This window comes from Dermacentor variabilis, chromosome 4 (assembly GCF_050947875.1).
Source record: "Dermacentor variabilis isolate Ectoservices chromosome 4, ASM5094787v1, whole genome shotgun sequence".
In the NCBI taxonomy this organism is placed as follows: domain Eukaryota; kingdom Metazoa; phylum Arthropoda; class Arachnida; order Ixodida; family Ixodidae; genus Dermacentor; species Dermacentor variabilis.
Window position 1 is genome coordinate 127,456,312 of NC_134571.1, and position 17,309 is coordinate 127,473,620.

Here is a 17,309-nt window from a genome sequence, read left to right on the forward strand (position 1 = left end):
TATACCACCAAAATGCACTTGATGCACACTTACATCGAGGTACAGTAGCATCCTTGCATTTCATCTCCTTTAGAACAAGGCCGGAACGGTATGAAACCAAACTTGCATCATGTTCAGCATCAGAAAGCTAAATCTGCTGAGCCACCATAGCAGTCGACTTGTGTCCCACTAAGTTGCTGGTAAATTTAGAGGCCCTAGTTATTAGAAATAACAGACATGTTCCATTGGCAACAGTTTTGTGGCAGATTTAGAAGACAGTGTCTCTCATGGCAAATGACAATACATTAAAAATGATGGGCGGGAGCAGGTGGCTTTAATGGTTTGTGAATGTGGCCAGCTGTTGTGTGTGGTAAATTTTACCGCATCATATCGAAGTTTTCACATGCTCCTCACCTTCTTGTAAGCTCTCGAAGTGGCACACACTGTTTTCATGTGGCGGAAATTTAAGAGTAAGCTTCACAGGTGTTAGAAACACCTGCCTCATCCACACCTGTTTTATTTGTTCTGCCTGTTCAACCTTGTCTTTCCCCTGTATAGTACATATGCCTCAATGCAATGGACAGCCATATGTGCCTTATGCTACCCTGTGGTCCACCAGAGATACAAACTACCACAAAGGGAATGAGTTGCACTCTACAACAGGGCCAGTATTCTCCCCAACGAATTTCTTTGTTGGAGTGAGATTGCTTAAAGCATGATTTGTACGATGAACAATTTGTTCCTGGCTTGACTCTCAAGTACCATCTGAACTTTACTTTTGTTGATGTGACACTTGCCTGCTGCTGCCGTTTGATTCATGCTACAAAGCAACTTTATGAACCACTACTGAAAGTTGCGTGAATCACTGCCTCATTCGACAGGCAAGGAATAAGCACACAGCTACAAAGTAGTCACATAATCATAATAAGTTTATTTTCTCACCTCAAGGAAAACAAGCTCAGCAGGGAATGAGTCTGAAATTAACAGTTGAGTGATTGATGAAATGTGACATGTCAGGCCGGTATGGGAAGCCAATGGCAAAGAACTCTGCAAATTGGCTAAACACTGATGACACTCTTATCAGCACAGATGGGCATGGAGAGGCATGGGCATGAGCAACCTGACGCAATGAACTGCCAACAGGCGTTAACGTATGCTTTTTTCAAAACTGACTAACACACCTTTTATTTTGAACATGCATGGCTGCTGTATGCCCAGAAATATAATTTTTAAAAAGAAGAGTTTTCTTTTTTCCACTGCATGAAAGCATTCGAATTGCACAGTACAATGACATACGTGACACACTTTGGAAAGTTTGTGTGAAAATGACAACGAACTATGGCTTGGTTTTCAACTTGACATTAATGCTATTCCTGTAGGCAAAATTGGCGGCAGCTCACACACAGCCTAGATTTCTGTGAGCACAACTGCCCCACTAAAAGGTACTGAAAGCCAATTACTGCCACGCATATAAACATGAAAACACAGTTTGACCTTCGTACTGGACATGTGCATGAGGGCCAATAACAATGCTAAAATGTGCGACCTGTACAACGGAAGTGCCAAAAGAGACAGAAACAGAAGTATATTAGTCACTCCACAGAATCGTCATGAAGCTTTCATATGCATATGCATGGCAAAACTAATTTCTAGCTTGTGCAGAAATCTGGACTTTTGTTCAACACCCTTGTGTGCACAAGGTAGCTATGCACAAATTTCCAAGGTTGCAACTTAAACTAATTAAGCACAAAATGCTTTTTCTTTTTCTGAAAATTGAAATGAAGACATAATGCAGAAAAAATTTTGGTACCTAGGACATTCATTAACTTGATAGCAAGCACTTCAAGCATACACTTAAACAAACTGTTAATACTTCCCATAAAGTTCAATAAACAAAAGATACCAAAGGCTCCTTTTCAAAGTTATCACCATGAATACCATAAGAAAAAATGTGCAATGGCACAAGGGGCTTCTGGCAGACATTATCTGTGCTGCATAGCACAGGATTTGAAGAACATCTGCAGCTAAACATGAATTCCTGGCAGGCTAAGCCAAAATTAAAGAAAGGAAAGGAAATAATTACTAAACAGGAATTTTCAGAAATGCAGTGAAAGTTTCATGGAATTCTTCAAGTGAACAATGTGGTTCATTTTAATGCTTAACCAAAACTAATCAAACAGCAGGCACTGTACACATTCAGTGGTGAGCACCTCAAAGACATGCAACCACATTCAAGTTCTTGACAAGCCTGACACAGCCAGAGACACTGCAATGACCTTCCAGAATACAGCTGTCAGCTCCGTACATAGTGAAACGAATTTGATGACCAATGCGAAGCCAGAGGTAGGAAAAATACACGCCTGCAAATATGTCTTAGCATAGGCTACTATTATTCCTCTTCGATGTCTCATTATAGTTCCACCACCATTGCTGATGCTGTCCCTAGCAAATGCTAACTGTGCATGTATGCATCAAGGTAAAGGGAGCTCGCATAAAACATAGCAGCTGCAACCAATTTGATGATCCAATGAGCCTGCCATTAGGGCCCTAATCTGATTAACTTATTTCAAACTTATTCCTGGCAGTGCTGAAGAAGCTGTGAATGAGACTCCGTAGCAGCCACAACATTTCACGCAAGTTCCCTACAGCAGGCACATGTGAAGCTGGCAACCAGGTAGGGCAGTAACAGTGGTGGAAGCAAATCGCACACTAACACATCACTGGCACCCATGCCTCGTCTTCGTTACTTCGTGCTAGGCACAGTGCTTCTACTGCATTTTAAGCAGACTGCTGTACTGCAAGACTCTCTTTCCAGCATCTCTGGACATGGTCTCCTCCAAGCATGTCTGAATGTTTCACCTGCTGCTCCCAGACACTATTCAGCCAAAACTGTACACTTTCACCGTCCGGCGCAGGATGTCAGTCGGCCTTCGACTCATCGCCGGCTGCCTCAGGCGCGCCCCCAGCCTCGCCAGAAGGCGCCTCTGCCTCTTCGACAGGTGGGCGCTCCTTCTTGGATCGCTTGTGCTTATGCTTGGACGAGCGCCGCTCTTCCTCCTCCTCATCGTCCCCACCCCGGTGGTGGCGGCGGCGCCTCTCTGACCGATGCCTCTCTCGCTCCTCCTTGTCACCGCGGTGCTCGCGATGCCGCCGCTCGTAGCGTGACGACGACGATGTCTCCTCGTACTCGTCCTCAGCGCCTCCTCCTCGTTCTCTCCGGTCCCGCTCCCGGTCCCTGTCGCGTTCTCGCTCCCGCTCGCGGTAGTACTCGCGGTAGCGTCGTGACTCACGCCGCTCCTCATCGTCGTATTCTCGGCGCGACGAGGGCCGCTCGCGGTCCCGTTCGCGCTCCCGCTCGCTACGGTCCCCACGCTCGCTGCCATGGCCGCGCTCACTGCGTTCCCGGCCCGACCAAGAGCCGCCGCCACCACTGCCTCCACCGTCGTCCCCGTACGACTGGCCATACCCGCTGGCACCGTTGTAGTAGGACGATCGGCCATCTTCTCCATACGATGAGCTGCGATCTCCACCGGGGCCGCCTCCGCCGGCGCTTCCCGGCAGCGGCGGCGGTGGGTGCGTGAACCGCGGAGGTGGGAAAGCACCCGTCTCGTAGCCTGGTGGCGGGACGCCTGGGATCATGCCAGGGATGGGCGGGGGCACGCTGAGCCCGTCTAGGCCCATGCCCATGTAGCCCGGTGGCGGCATGTGCGTCGGCGGCAGGGTGATGCCGCCCAACGGCTGCTCCCCGGCGCCGATCACCTGCGAGCCGGTCAGGGCCTGTCAATGTTGGTGACAGGCCAATGCATGCTGCACCACGCGCACAATACTTGGGGACAAAAGCGAACCAATCACAGGTGCCAAGAATAGGCCTAACTTCTCAGCAGTCCAGCCTGCATTTAGGTATGCAGTCACTGCATTGCAGCTCTCGATTACCATGTGTGCCTATAGGCACAACTAACGTTCAGCCATCTTTTTTTTTTTATCTCAGGACACCCCTGTGCTATAGCTTTTGCCCCCAAGGTACGGCAGCTTCCTGCTTGATCCACAATCCAGAGAATGCTGGCAGGTTCAATAGAGGAAAAGTGAAACGACCACCAGAACGTGTAATCACACAGACAACAGAAAAGAACAAGGCACAACTGTGCAGGTATGGTGCTGAGGGAGACTGGGTGGAACATGGGTGGGCACAAAGATAGAATGGTGAATGTGGGAACAGAACAATACAGACAGGCAACAAAAAGAAATTGTAAGCCGAGTACCTGAAAACTACAATGACCATAAAGAAGGCTAGCAGAACGTAATATACTATGCTCAATGAAAAAGGAGGCCTAAATCATTAAACATACAAGTTCCAAAGCATGAATAATTTACATCAGTCATGATAGAGTCATTAAATGATATGAAGAGCTCAAAAGAATTTTTACAGACACAGATGATGGGTAAGTCATACAACGGAAACCACTGAAGAGAGTTAACCTGTTCAAAGAAAAGTAAACTTGGATTATAGCACTTGCTTAACACTACATGGTTAAGGCAAAGGACACATAACTGTCATGATTGAGCAAGCAGCAACTATGCTGTAATGAATAACATAATTACACCTTATGTTTCATGCTGGCAGCTTCCAAACAAGAAGTTAAAAATGCTCTCTGCAAGCCCAAAGCCTTTGAGATGAATGAGCCATAGCCACCTATACTCTTTCCTTCCCACCCATCACCACAAAGAGCGCAGGCTGTCATGTCAGAAGTGCCAGCCCAGAATATAGCAGATGGTGCTATAGTGCAGCACCGGCTAGGGCTGGCCTTCTTTTTTGTGCAGCTTCTATTGCTCTACTGAATCCAAGTGCAAAGTAACACCTACACTAGCACGAACAAACATTATGCCACAAATTTCATGTGCCGCAAAAAAATACTATGCACACGAGAAACAAACAAGCATAAGAGATTGTTCTCATTTATCCTCAGATGCTTCCTAGCACGTTTAAATATTGAAGCTATATTACACATTAGTCTAGCAATAAAGCAATACGATGCTTGAAAAATGCAACACAAACCCAAATATTTCCATCTTTTGCAGCTAAAGCATCTGCGAAAACATTTTGGCGATGTCTTTCTTACCCGTTACCTTGAGGGCAAATTTAGTTAGCAGAGGACGGAAAAACTTAGGATCATCTCAAACAAATTCTTGTGACGATCGGGGCCTGAATACTTGAAGACTTCAATCTGTCAAAGCACTTGAACACCGTTTTTGCTCAAGTGCTAATCAAGTTCATGATCAAATGACACTGATCAAATGCCAAGAATAACTAGCAGTCTGAACTTTCAAGATGCGGAACGTAGTTCATGATGTCTCCACTATGTGTTGAACTGTGGCCGTATCAATCCTGTGGGTGTCGGTGACAGTGCACAGAATGAGAAAGCCGACCGATTTAATTTCTTTTAGCATGTGGAGCATGACGAATTGCTATCACAGACTCATCCATTCTTTTTCTGGGAACAATATGCCAATAGTCAATTTCACAGATGAAAGCACCTTTTTGCTTTATGTACAGCAGTGACTGCTTTAAACTCGCATTATCCTTTATCCTCAGTGGCTGCTTTGTTCAGACAAACATGTTTAGTACACTTACAGACGGGCACATGCTACCACTGCGACTTTTCTGCATGCCGGCCCCAGCTTGCAGACACTTTCATAATGCCCCTAGAGAGGGTGCTGTCAGGCCAGAATGAGTAAAATGCGAGGAGGCCAGGTGAGGAGGCTGAATGGCACAGAAAGTATACAAGAGGCTATGAATGAGCATAGTGGATGTTGAGATAAAAGTTATTGTTGCTGCCAATGCATGTCTCTCCAGTTGCTTAAAATCTCTGCAGATTCGGTTACTTGTCTTTATATGCAATTGACACAGGCCCGAAACCAACGGAGGTCAGAAAAGAAAAATGATGTGCAAGGAAATGTAGTGAAGAAAAACCGAACTTAAAGGTTTTCACAAATCAGTGAACTTTATTCTTGAAAGCATACAAGTCATTACGTTACAAACCAAGTATAGACAAGTCAGCACAATAAAAGACAGGCATCGTCCTCATACCTTTCCAGTGCTATTTTAAGCTTGCAGTTGTCAATTGCATGAAGGTGCAATAAAGTGCACAAAGTGCTACAAATACACATGGAACAATGTAGACTTGTGTAGTGATGAATGTTAGCAAATATAAATTAATGTCCTACCATGCTTTGACTATTAATGTCAAGGGGAATAAGCCTACACTCTATCTACAACAAGGAACGGAAAATGGCTAACTGCCCAAGTACATAGCCATTAAATGAGGAAGTGAAGGTAAAAGAAGTGTCATAGCAAAAAATCAACACAAAGCAGACATGACAAGCAGAAAAATAAAAGTTAAAAATATGAAATACAAGCCTCACATAAATAGTGAAAATTAAGTTTCCTTTAATGTCCCCCTCGCCGCCAGCACAGGAGTCATCAAAGTTCTTTAGGTTTATAAGACAGAATGTGCCCTGGACAACAAACTACCTTTACTGCCACCCTTCACCCTTCAAAGAGCAATAGTCAAGCACATCGTGCAATAACTGGACAGTGCTTAAAGAAGAAACTAACTCCAACTCATGCATGTGCTTGTCTTCAATAGAAAACTATTTCTTTAATATACACATCCTATGATGCATCTGTTCTTCCGCACTGCTAAGCGGGACACCGTCATCTGCAAACTGCAGTTTGCTGAGATATCCCACATAGTCTTTACACCGAATTCTTCCAAAAATATCTAGCATCTTCAATTATTCTTGCAGGCATGCAGTGAACACCCCGAAAAAATTGCATCTTTTTGCCTGGCACCTTCCATAAACATCATTTTTCTGCTCTCCAGCAATGCTGTAGCTAGGAAAACATATTATTGTGTGCTCGTGTCATGTGGCAGGCAGAAAAGCGATAGAACTTCAAATATGGGAACTGCTTGGCAGGTGAACTACTTGCCATAAAAGATTGATTGCTTGATCTTGTTTAAAGTTGAAGCACTACAGTGGCAATGGCAGACAATGTAGCGTAGGGTTATCGATTAATTTTGACTACCTGAAGTTCTTTAATGTGCACCCAAGGCATGGCAAGTCGCACTTGTTGAAACGAGATTTGCAGATGATTTTTCAGCTCTAAAAAACATACTATCTTTTAATTTGAAAGTTCACTGTTCTGCTACCATTTTGGAATACTCATTGTGGCAAAGATTGCTGAGCAATTCTGAAGAGTGTCTGCCAGCCAAGAGCACAGTGTGCAATGTATGGGGATAGGTAAATGAGCATGTTAACGTCCCTACATAGTACTCTCAAAACTGTGCCATTCTTTGATGCTACCTCCATATTCTTTACTCTCTCCACTTTCTCTGAACTTCACACAATATAATTGCAAACAAAAGCCAGAAGAAGTGATTACACATGGACCGAACTCTTGTTGCCAAGGCTACGGTGAGCATAACTTCAAACATACAACTGATTTCAATCCAGGGCTCTATGTGCTTGGGCCATTAGGAGCGTTCGATTTTACATACAGCAACACTTGTTTGCACATCATTCACATTGTGCAAATGTGTATATTTGTAAAGCTCTGCTCAAAGAGATGGAAACTTGGTTGTGCACAAGTCCAGCATTTTCAATGAGGTGGTACACATTTACTGGGACTAACGTGGCCAACAGGGAGCGGGAGAAATGGACAGAAGTAGAGAAGTGTGGAGAGGGCAGGATGGGACGCAAAGTTTCTGTAAGAGAAGATACGTGAGGAAGGGGCAAGAGGAGAGCAGCGCACCTGAATGACCCCTTCCTTGGCGGCGCCCGGTCGCCGGCTTGGCAAGGACGGGGCGCCGCCGCCAATGACGTCGATGCTGCCGGACATCTTGCGCCCCGGTGGGGGCCCCGCCTTCTTGGAGCCCAGCAGGGGTGGGGGGACGCCTATGCCCACGCCTGTGTACTTGCTGTTCTCGTTTACCGGTGGAATGGGCACCTGCGGCAGCAGAGGTTCAGGAGGAAGGGGCCCTTGCTGCTGCTGCCTCTGCTGCTGCCAGGCCAGTGGGGCATCGCCCAAAAACACATGTGCTTGGGGCACTTCGTTCCTCCCCGTCCGCCATTCCTAGGGGCCACATTCTCCGTCAAACACTTCCGGGGGATGCTGGCATATTTCACAAATGCCCCTCGACTTGGAAACTTTTCTCCACTGCCCTGTCTAACAGAGGGCAGTACGACCTCTCAACTAAAGCAGTCACTAACCTATAACCATAGCTCCTTGATTCCTGCTTGAGAAATGGCCCTTCACTTTAGCACCACCACGTAGACAGCAGAACTGCCTAGCTGAAAACTGACAACTCAAGAATTGATAAGAAGTGCTGCTGAACCTGTGCGAAGTGCAATACTGCCCTCCATTCTGCATAGCTGAGGAATTTCAAGTCAAGGGGTGTTTGTGAATATGATAGCATTTCACTTTCAGGGCAGGCCAATTGGATGAATCAGCACAAGCAGATATGCAAGAAGAACTTGCAGGTCCACATGTTTCCTGTGAAGGGTGCTTCCACATCGCTTAGCCGTCAATGTTATCAAGAGGGGGTGGGCTGATGGGTACATCATGACATCAATGCTCAGTGCTATTCACTACAGTTGTGTAGTGCTCAGGGTTTGAAATTGCATGAAATTAATTGCCAGAACTGGTCAGATGAGAATGCAGCCCCTATCTATTGCCTGATCAGAGTAGCAATGCCTACAGTGGAATTCACTCTACTGCAGGGAAAAAAGTGCAGTAGCACCATTTAATTGCTGGCAGGAAGGGCTGTTAAGAGAAGTGACTAGGTATGCAGACACCCAAACAAAGAAGGTGCGCATCAGTTTGGAATGTATAATGAATTAATTCAGTACAACCTGCCCTATCACAGAGCTGCGGTGTGTTTCTAACAGCTTAACTATCCACTTTCCTGCATAGGCAGCACAATAACCCAATGATGTACAGTATTCTGTTACAAATTATAACAAAAAAGTAAACAAGACAGCAGGCATTTGTGCTGTTTCAATGACAGAATTTTGAAAACACTCAAATTTTCAGTTGTTGGTACAGTCTTCTACAAATATCTATCCTGGCAACACTATGCAGTGCTGGTCACATGAGGCACACACAGCAATGACAGGGAAATGTATATTAATTCGCTAAATAGGATATGTCTCAAGCAGTGTCTAATCAAATTAGTCAACACATGCCAATCAATGTTGCTTCAGCATTGCCAAAGAATGACATGATTCATGCATACACTGAAGTACATGTACTATTTGACAGACATATGATGCATGCACTCTTTGTGAATAACAGAAATGGCATTAGTTTATAATAGTCACTTTCTGGCCATGCTTAATTATTTGCTAGTAAAGACAAAAACCTCACAAACTCTATTAGCATTACATAAAAGTGAGCAGCAACTGCTTACACACAAGAAATGCGACTGTTGTGCACAATCAGCCCTAGCAGGACAGTTACAGTCAAACTGAAAAAGCCAGAGAAAGCTTTGTGTCCTGAATAGACCATGTGGCTATGTCATGCTTACAAGCAACCACTTCACATTACTGCCATTAACCTTATGCTGCCAGTATTTCCCGTATTCAATAAAAAAAAAAAAATTGTGCTTACACATAGCACATATAGGTTAATGAGTGTTGATCCTACCAGTTGATCCTACCAGACAAGTGAATGCAATGTTGGTTTCAGTAAGTGCACATTGAATCACAAGGTGTCACATTAGTGGCAGGCAATATGTGGAAAAGCAATGTCCCCTTCAGAATTGATGGCCGTATAGAATGGTACGATAATGGCTTCTTATGGGCCCACCATATGCCGAATAACAGGTGAGAAGCTTCCAAGAAAACCGATATTCCATAAATAAAAAGAAGAAAGCAGGTTAGAAGGTCTCCAGGAATAAATAAGAGGACCTAATGTAGCTTCAACGACGCCATCAGTGTCGACAGCAACAGAAAGCAGATCTAAAAGTCACTGCAGGTCAGGCTTCGATTTTTGCAGGCGTGAAGTCATTAGGCATGTAATAATCTTACAAAGTAATAAAGATAGCACTTCATTCCACTATGACATAGCTGAAGAAAGCGTGCTAATGTCATTGAATGATACCGTCCGACTATCTACAAGTAGCACTAATGCCAAGTGACATCATTACGTGACATGGATACGAACCATTTCGTGCATACATTCACCGCAGGAACAATCTTCACAGTACAGTGTTAGCAATGTCATATGACTATGTGTCATGCACAGCAAACAAAGTAACATAGGCAAGCACAGTCAAGGCCACAACTACTCCATCATCAGAACATGCTACCGGAGACAACGTGCATCAAGCGCCTCCCCAAGCACAAAGGCACTGCGGCAAAGCCATAAGGCTTCAAAAAACAGGAGCAGCAAACGGTTAACACTTATACTAACAGCATACACTGCCAGGTTTAGTACATATACTATCTCTCCGATTTTTGTTTTTCTGTCACAGAGAAACAGCTTTGTAGCATGCACTGCACATTCAAGACAGCAGTGCTCCTAACAGCTGAGTTGATAGCGCCACTGTATTCAAAATTTATAAACCCAAGAAATAAATGGGCCTTAAAGCAATGCAGGAAAACTTAGTGGCTAGCTTTCAGCTAAGTATCAGAATATATTATTGCCTTAGCAACCTTACCAAATACAGAAAAATGCCTATCTTGTAAGTGCCGCAAAAGGCAGCAGCCACAGCTCTAGATGGCACAAGAACTACAAGGGGCAGTTGAAAATTACACAAGTTACAGTGGTCAAAATGTTTCTCTTACTTTTGCTGTGAAAAAAGTGAAGCTACGGTTTTGCTCTACCAACAATGGGAAGCCAGCAGCAAAGACATTGACGGAAAAAGAGGAAGCTTGTCTGTCAATGCACACCGAAGTAGCAGAACTGGCATCAGAAAAGAAGGAAGGAGGAAGGCAACTACAAACAAGCATTTCAATCTTGAAGGTTATTTGGTCACAAGAAAAAAAAAAGATATAAAGAAATGTCCCACACAGCACATGGCTCTAAAACAAGTAAGGAGGGGAAATGTGCAACAGAAATGACACAGAAAGGCTTTCACAGCCCTGGACAGCACGCACATACATACAGACACATGCAGGTGCAGGGAGGGCAAAGTGGGTCAACTAGTGAAAGAACATGGAAAGTGAAGAAACTGAGCATTAAGCAGATCAAACGACAGCATAAAATCAATAATATGGGCGCAAGCAGTTACTACATACCACAATAAACATGTACAGGCAATATTATTTGCAATTAGACAACTGATCCTGAGCCTGTAAAATATACCTTTACCATAAGGCAACAGCCAGACATTGTTCTAGACTACATGGCAAAGTTCTCAGCAGGTGTTACGCTTACCAAGTGATTAAAGGGAGTTTAAATTGAACTTAACTATGGGATTCAACACCCTGAAGTTACACAGTGGACTATTAGGGACGCTATGCTCAAGGGGGGGGAGCTCTAGATTATTTTGACCACCTGGAGTATACCTCATACACAAGCATTTTCGCATTCCGAACACCTCGGCCAGAAATCGAGCCTGGGACGGTGCGTTCGGCAGCAGAATGCGATAGCCACGGAACCACCATGGCAAGTTAAAGGGACTTCAAGGCAAACGCTGCATCACTCTAGATTGTTATATCACTCGTATAGAACCTTTGAAAAATTTTCCTTATTTCTTTCTGTGCCAACAGAGTGCTTAGTCACAGTTCGGATCGCAACTGAAGAGGCTGCACAACCTTTCCCCAACTCCAGTTGGCCACAAGAAACATGGCGTCTCACAAGCAGCTGCACCTGTGATCTCTGCAGTTACGACCTGCTGCGCTCTACTGCCTGCTTTGGGTCAGGAGCCTGCAGAGAGAGGGCACCACACTCCCAAAGGAAGTGCCTATAGAGCCGTATCAAGATCAGTGAATTTGTCAATGTCTGAGAGGAGGAAAATCGCCCAAACTGCACCTTCTATCATGATGAAATACACTTAAATTTGCTTTATGTTACTGACAACTGGCTTCATTTGACAAGTTTCTGCAGGGATATATTATCTAACCAGTTTTACTTTTCTAAAGTGTAGGCACCTGCCCTTTCAAATTAACATAATCTTCTCGCTTAAGCACCTTCGGCTCCCTGCTACAGCAGTGCATTTGTTGTTCCATCACATGAATCTGCCAATTTAGTTCGACCTATTATTTTCCATTAATGTCCCTTTTATTCAAATAAATGTGCCTGCTCCTATGGCTTTATTTTATATTATGTATTTTCGTCTTCTGTTTTGCCCCCCATTCCCCTCTACAAATCAAAACTTCCAGGTCTTTTAGATTTAAACTACAGCAACTCTAAGCAGAAGCGAGTTTACTTTCATTCCTGCTATAGACAAGAGTGTGCTTTGACTCTGAGCGATAGCAAATTTGTAGATACAGCCTTTGCCAAAAGTATACAGGTCACTGTGCGCCTTGACGACATATGCTGTTCGGCTTTGTGGTGTGGTTCCTGTGGCGCTCCCGAAAGTCAAGACCTGTGGACCGTGAGCACGAGAGTTCTTTTCACTCAGCCAGAATGTTGGAAGTGGCGGCGTGACACAGGAACTTAACTCTTAACCCTCTCCGTGCCAACTTCTTTTTCCGAAACCCACCCAAATTTACTGATTTTTTTTATGACTGATTCATTGTGAAAAGCTTTTATTACTGCAATATCAGCAGCTCATATTCTTCTCCATTGTTTTTTACTGTCTATTATTTATTTGTGTTCTGGCTTGCAGATAGGCAAGACCACAGAAATAGTCCATATGTGGTTCGATATTACTTGGAACGCAAGTCAAGCCTGCTTGTGTATCCTCCATGCAACAGATTATTGTTGGCATGACACAGAAAGAAAATAGCAGAGGCACTGGCGGAAAAGCGTTGAGCAGCGTCCACACGAGAAGGGTCGCCAGAGGCTCTCAATCTTCCTAACAATTGTCATTACTAAGTTGAAGCTCCAAACATGACTCATTAGTTTTCTAGGCCCAATAGCTTACTTGCGATAAAGAAACATTAAAAAAAATCATGGTTACGACATTAAAATAAGCAACCATTATCGCTGCAACCACCTCATTCCGACACAACATTTTTAAAACTCAGAGGAGCCAGATTTCCACAGTTGTTTCCACCGACTGCACCCTAAAAAAGTTCGTTTTCTGGAAAGCTGGAGTGTGTAGCATTCACATCGAAATCATAAAGTGACTGCCGCTCATCCGTGGCATGCAGTAGACGAAAGGAAATCTCTGGATGTGTGGGACTTGTCACTGGCATATTTTTAAGAAATCGCCTGAATGCTGTCGGGACGCTCGACTCTCACGCGTCCTTTGATGTTGTTTTCCCCGCATTTCTCTCACATCTCCTGTAACCTGGCTATGCCGCATAGATAAGTGCTGCTGGCGGTTGGTGTAGTTGCAGAATAGTACAGGAGGTGGCATGAGTGTTGTGCTGCTAACGCCACTTAATCGTGAGGTTACTCGGGCGCAAAAGAGAGTAGCCTGTCTCTCTTTGGCTTGGGTTCCGCAGAGCACACAGACATTTCGCGTGCCAGCTGGCATTCACCACGGGACCACCCTGCGAAAGGCTTCGTAGCAGGACACTGGGATGGACAAATACGATCATTCGAACACTCCAACGTTCGTCTGACTGTACATGCGAATGATTAGGTGTTGGTGTCCAGCATGGGGGCAAACATATTCTCTCTGTCACGGTGAGTCGGACTTCACTGATTTGTCGCACACCCATCGGCATATTCCATTGGTAGTAATTTGGCTAGCTGGCATTGGTGTAGGAAAGGTGCAATAAATGCCCTTGTGATTGTTTGCACTACTGTTGTTGTAGTTCTCTTGTACCAAGAGCATGTTAGAGACCCTACAAGACTTGTCGTTGGCACAGAAAGGGTTAAACAGCCTGTGGTCAGCCTGGTGGCCTAAGGCAACACAGCCGTGCACTTTTGACATAGAGTGTGCATTACTGCCTATCGCATAAGGCTGTTTACTGAACAACTTAAGATCTATAGGTCTTAAGACCTTTTTCCTCACAACACTACTACTGTCCCAAGTGCCGCAGTACGAATTCACCTGATGCCAAATGTTTATTTACACCCTTGACTACAGTAAATTCCTACCTGACACTGACCTCATGAGTGAACAATAACACAGATGGTTAAGGCATGCTACAAGTGCACAACACCAGAACATTAAGCAAAATGTTAAGGTAATGTTAGTAGCAAAAGCAGAACAAAAGCAGACAGTGCAACAAGCAAATCTATCAGGCTCATGCTGGAAGCATTTAGTGGTAGTGTAGACTTACTTGCTTTAATATATGATAGTAATAATACAGTTAAATAACTTGTTTTACTCCTATACACACCTTATTTTTACAAGAAATTACAGTACAAAAGGACATCAGAACTGAAGATCTGCTTGATTTTCTAGAGCGAACAAAATTAAGAAAAAATTAATCAGAATAGCATGGAAAATATGCAGAGGTAAGCACAGAATGCACACGACGAGTGCTAACTTTTTTGTAAAAAAAGAAAGATGACATACTTAATTTGTTGATGATGCCCTTGTATTAATGGCTTTCTTTTTTCCTACTTTTGCATGAAGAACCGTTAGTAGTTAATGTAGTGCTCATCCTGTGCACTTATGTGCCTGGTCCTCATCTTTTTTGCACTTCGCTTCTCGCTCTTAACTATGAACCAACTAGCTTGAGAAAATGTTTCGCTTGGCCAAGTTACGGTTTATCTAGCGTCCTGGAACAATCACTTGCAGTTCCAAGCTGGGCCCCACATGCCCAGAGCCTTAATAGTTCTTAAAGAGAAAGAAAACATACTTTGGATTCAGCTAACTCTAGCCTATGCAGAACTATGGGTAACTAGCATGAAAATGGGACACAGCGTGCCAGCTACTGCTCTACAAACTGCCACAGAGACAGCAGAGGTACACCAATGCAAACCTACCTTGATAGGCACATTGTTGTCTGATCGAAGCTTACGCTGCCGGTCGCAATAGATCTTCCATGTATCTTCATTGAAGCCGTAGTTGAAATAGTCAGTGATATCAGCACCTGGCTTGCGCCATGGTTTGTCCTCTAGGGACTCTATGTTGAACTCATAAATGGATGTCCCATTGATGAGCGCCACTTCGTCTACGTCAAGGCCCTTGGTCTTGCCTACACCTGGAACCCCCGAGCCAGGACCCAGGTTACTGGTGAACGGGGGGCCCCGCTTGATGTTCAGGTTCACCGTCTGGGTTGGTCCCGGGTAGGTGCTGTAAGGGGGGGCCTTGATGTCCCTTATCGTCACCTGCAGGGGCAAGAATGTGCTCAACAGATGCTGAGCTTCAACTGCAAACACGGCCAATATGTAGGTCTCAAAAGGCAGGGGACAGCTCACATCACAGATAGCCCTCTCCTTCTGACAACGCAGTGAATTTTACAAGAATACTGGATGCGCTCGTACAACCTGTACTACCACATCTACCCATGCAATACCTGCTTTTTAGCAGGGACTGCACTCTCCATATGAAAAAAAAAAAAAAAGTGGCACCAAAAGGCATTCGAGTACACATGCTGTGGAGCAGCTGTATTCACCAGTCGCAACAATCGAAATAAGAAAACTAAAGAACTAAAATTTTTGCTAATCGAAAATTCATTATAGGTTGCGCATTACATGTGGTAGTCGAAGTGCAGTGTTCAGTGTCATTAAATAGGAACCTAAACTTGTCAAAATTCTGAAAAATGACTAAATAAATGATAATTTGTATTCATAAAGAAAATGAATTAATGAAGCAAGAAATTCACCTGGTACAAATGTAAATACAGCAGGTCTCCCTGTGCACGTTGCAGTACTTGTATAGTCTTTGCAGTATGGGTGTTCAAATAAATTAGAATTTTTAATCAAACAAAAATACGGCTAGCATTTCTAAATATTATACTAAAATGTCAAATCAAATTTTGAATATTTTTTCACCTTGAGGAATAATATTTCTCACTGATAACTTCCTGGCACGTGATTCAAAGTTAGAAATACTGGATGGCATATCAGATCATAAAATAGTGTACTGTGTAGTGCCGATAAATGACAGTATCACGCCCACTCGTGTGGAAGAAACATTTCCAGATTTTAGTAAAGCTGATGATGGTCACAATTCTTGACTTGCTGTTCTGTGAATTCCCATCGTTTCAAGAAATAGCCTCTGACTCCACTGTTAACAATAAAATGTTGTGGCATAGGTTTAAAGAAATGATCCTTTATTGCTTGCAAAACCACATTCCGTCCAAAAAAGACCAGAAAGATGAATCCATGGATCACACATGACAATATATGTGCCAAAAAGAATGGTGAAGCGTTTGAGGAAATTCTTAAAAAACAAACCAAATATTTGTAGCAGACAGAGCTTGAGTGCAGGCATAACTGATATAAAATTTAAAATAAAGGCAACCGAGTCTATTATTTCACGAGAACCCTACCACAATTCATAAAAAGCTCCCAAACAAAATTTTGGCAATAAATGAATCGCACAGTCTGAAAAACAGTCCAAGAAATGCATGAAGAAAGTGTTCATTCTGCAAACACATTAAATAGCTACTTTCAATCTATTTTCACCATTGATGAAGGAAAGCAGCCTAACGTAGAAATTAGGGAGGAAAACTAGATCAAACTATTAGTTGTTTCAGAAGCGGGAGTCCTTATCTACTTTTGAACTTGAATTTAAAAAAAAAAAAAGATCCGCACCAGATAACACACCTAATGTGTTTTTAAAGAGATATGCCAAGTGAATATCAAAATACCTGTGCTTGCCTCTAACCGATCACTGTCGTTACGCAGCATCCCAAAAGATTGGCAAATAGCAAAAATAATTCCTATATAAGTCCACAAATAAGAACGAGCCTTCAAATTATAGACCAATCTCATTCATTTGTACAGTTGGTAAATTGCTTGAATACATAATTCTAAAACATATAACGAATCACCTTGAAGGAGGAGGAGTAATAAACTTTATTTTAGTAAAGCAGATTTATGAGACCTAGGCCTCTCTACCTAGATGACAGCCTCGAACACTTGGGCGCTGGCATCTTTGGCTTGATGGACTGCCTTAAATTGGTCTTCTGGTGCACAGCTGAGCAACCAGGTCTCCCACTGCTCTCTGGTCTTATGTGTTTTATTTTGTGTGGGTGTCTGAGGACAAGCCCAAAGCATATGTTGTAGGTCCTCCCTTCCTCGACAGAATCCC

The 17,309-nt window shown here is 43.7% G+C and overlaps 1 protein-coding gene across 2 annotated transcripts in view; it reads right to left on the reverse strand.

Moving 5' to 3' along the window:
- Positions 1-890: 890 nt before the first annotated feature.
- Fip1 (Factor interacting with poly(A) polymerase 1) overlaps positions 891-17,309 on the reverse strand; it is a 31,613-nt gene continuing 15,194 nt past the window's right edge. The window contains exons 3-5 of one of the 2 annotated variants that reach the window (XM_075690266.1): positions 15,035-15,379; positions 7,790-7,984; positions 891-3,738 (exon numbers count right to left, since the gene is read on the reverse strand). In XM_075690266.1, coding sequence (XP_075546381.1) covers positions 2,899-3,738; positions 7,790-7,984; positions 15,035-15,379 — 1,380 coding nt within the window. In that variant the 3' untranslated portion in view covers positions 891-2,898. The remainder of the gene's footprint in view (positions 3,739-7,789; positions 7,985-15,034; positions 15,380-17,309) is intronic. The other variant, XM_075690267.1, reaches the window with a different exon arrangement.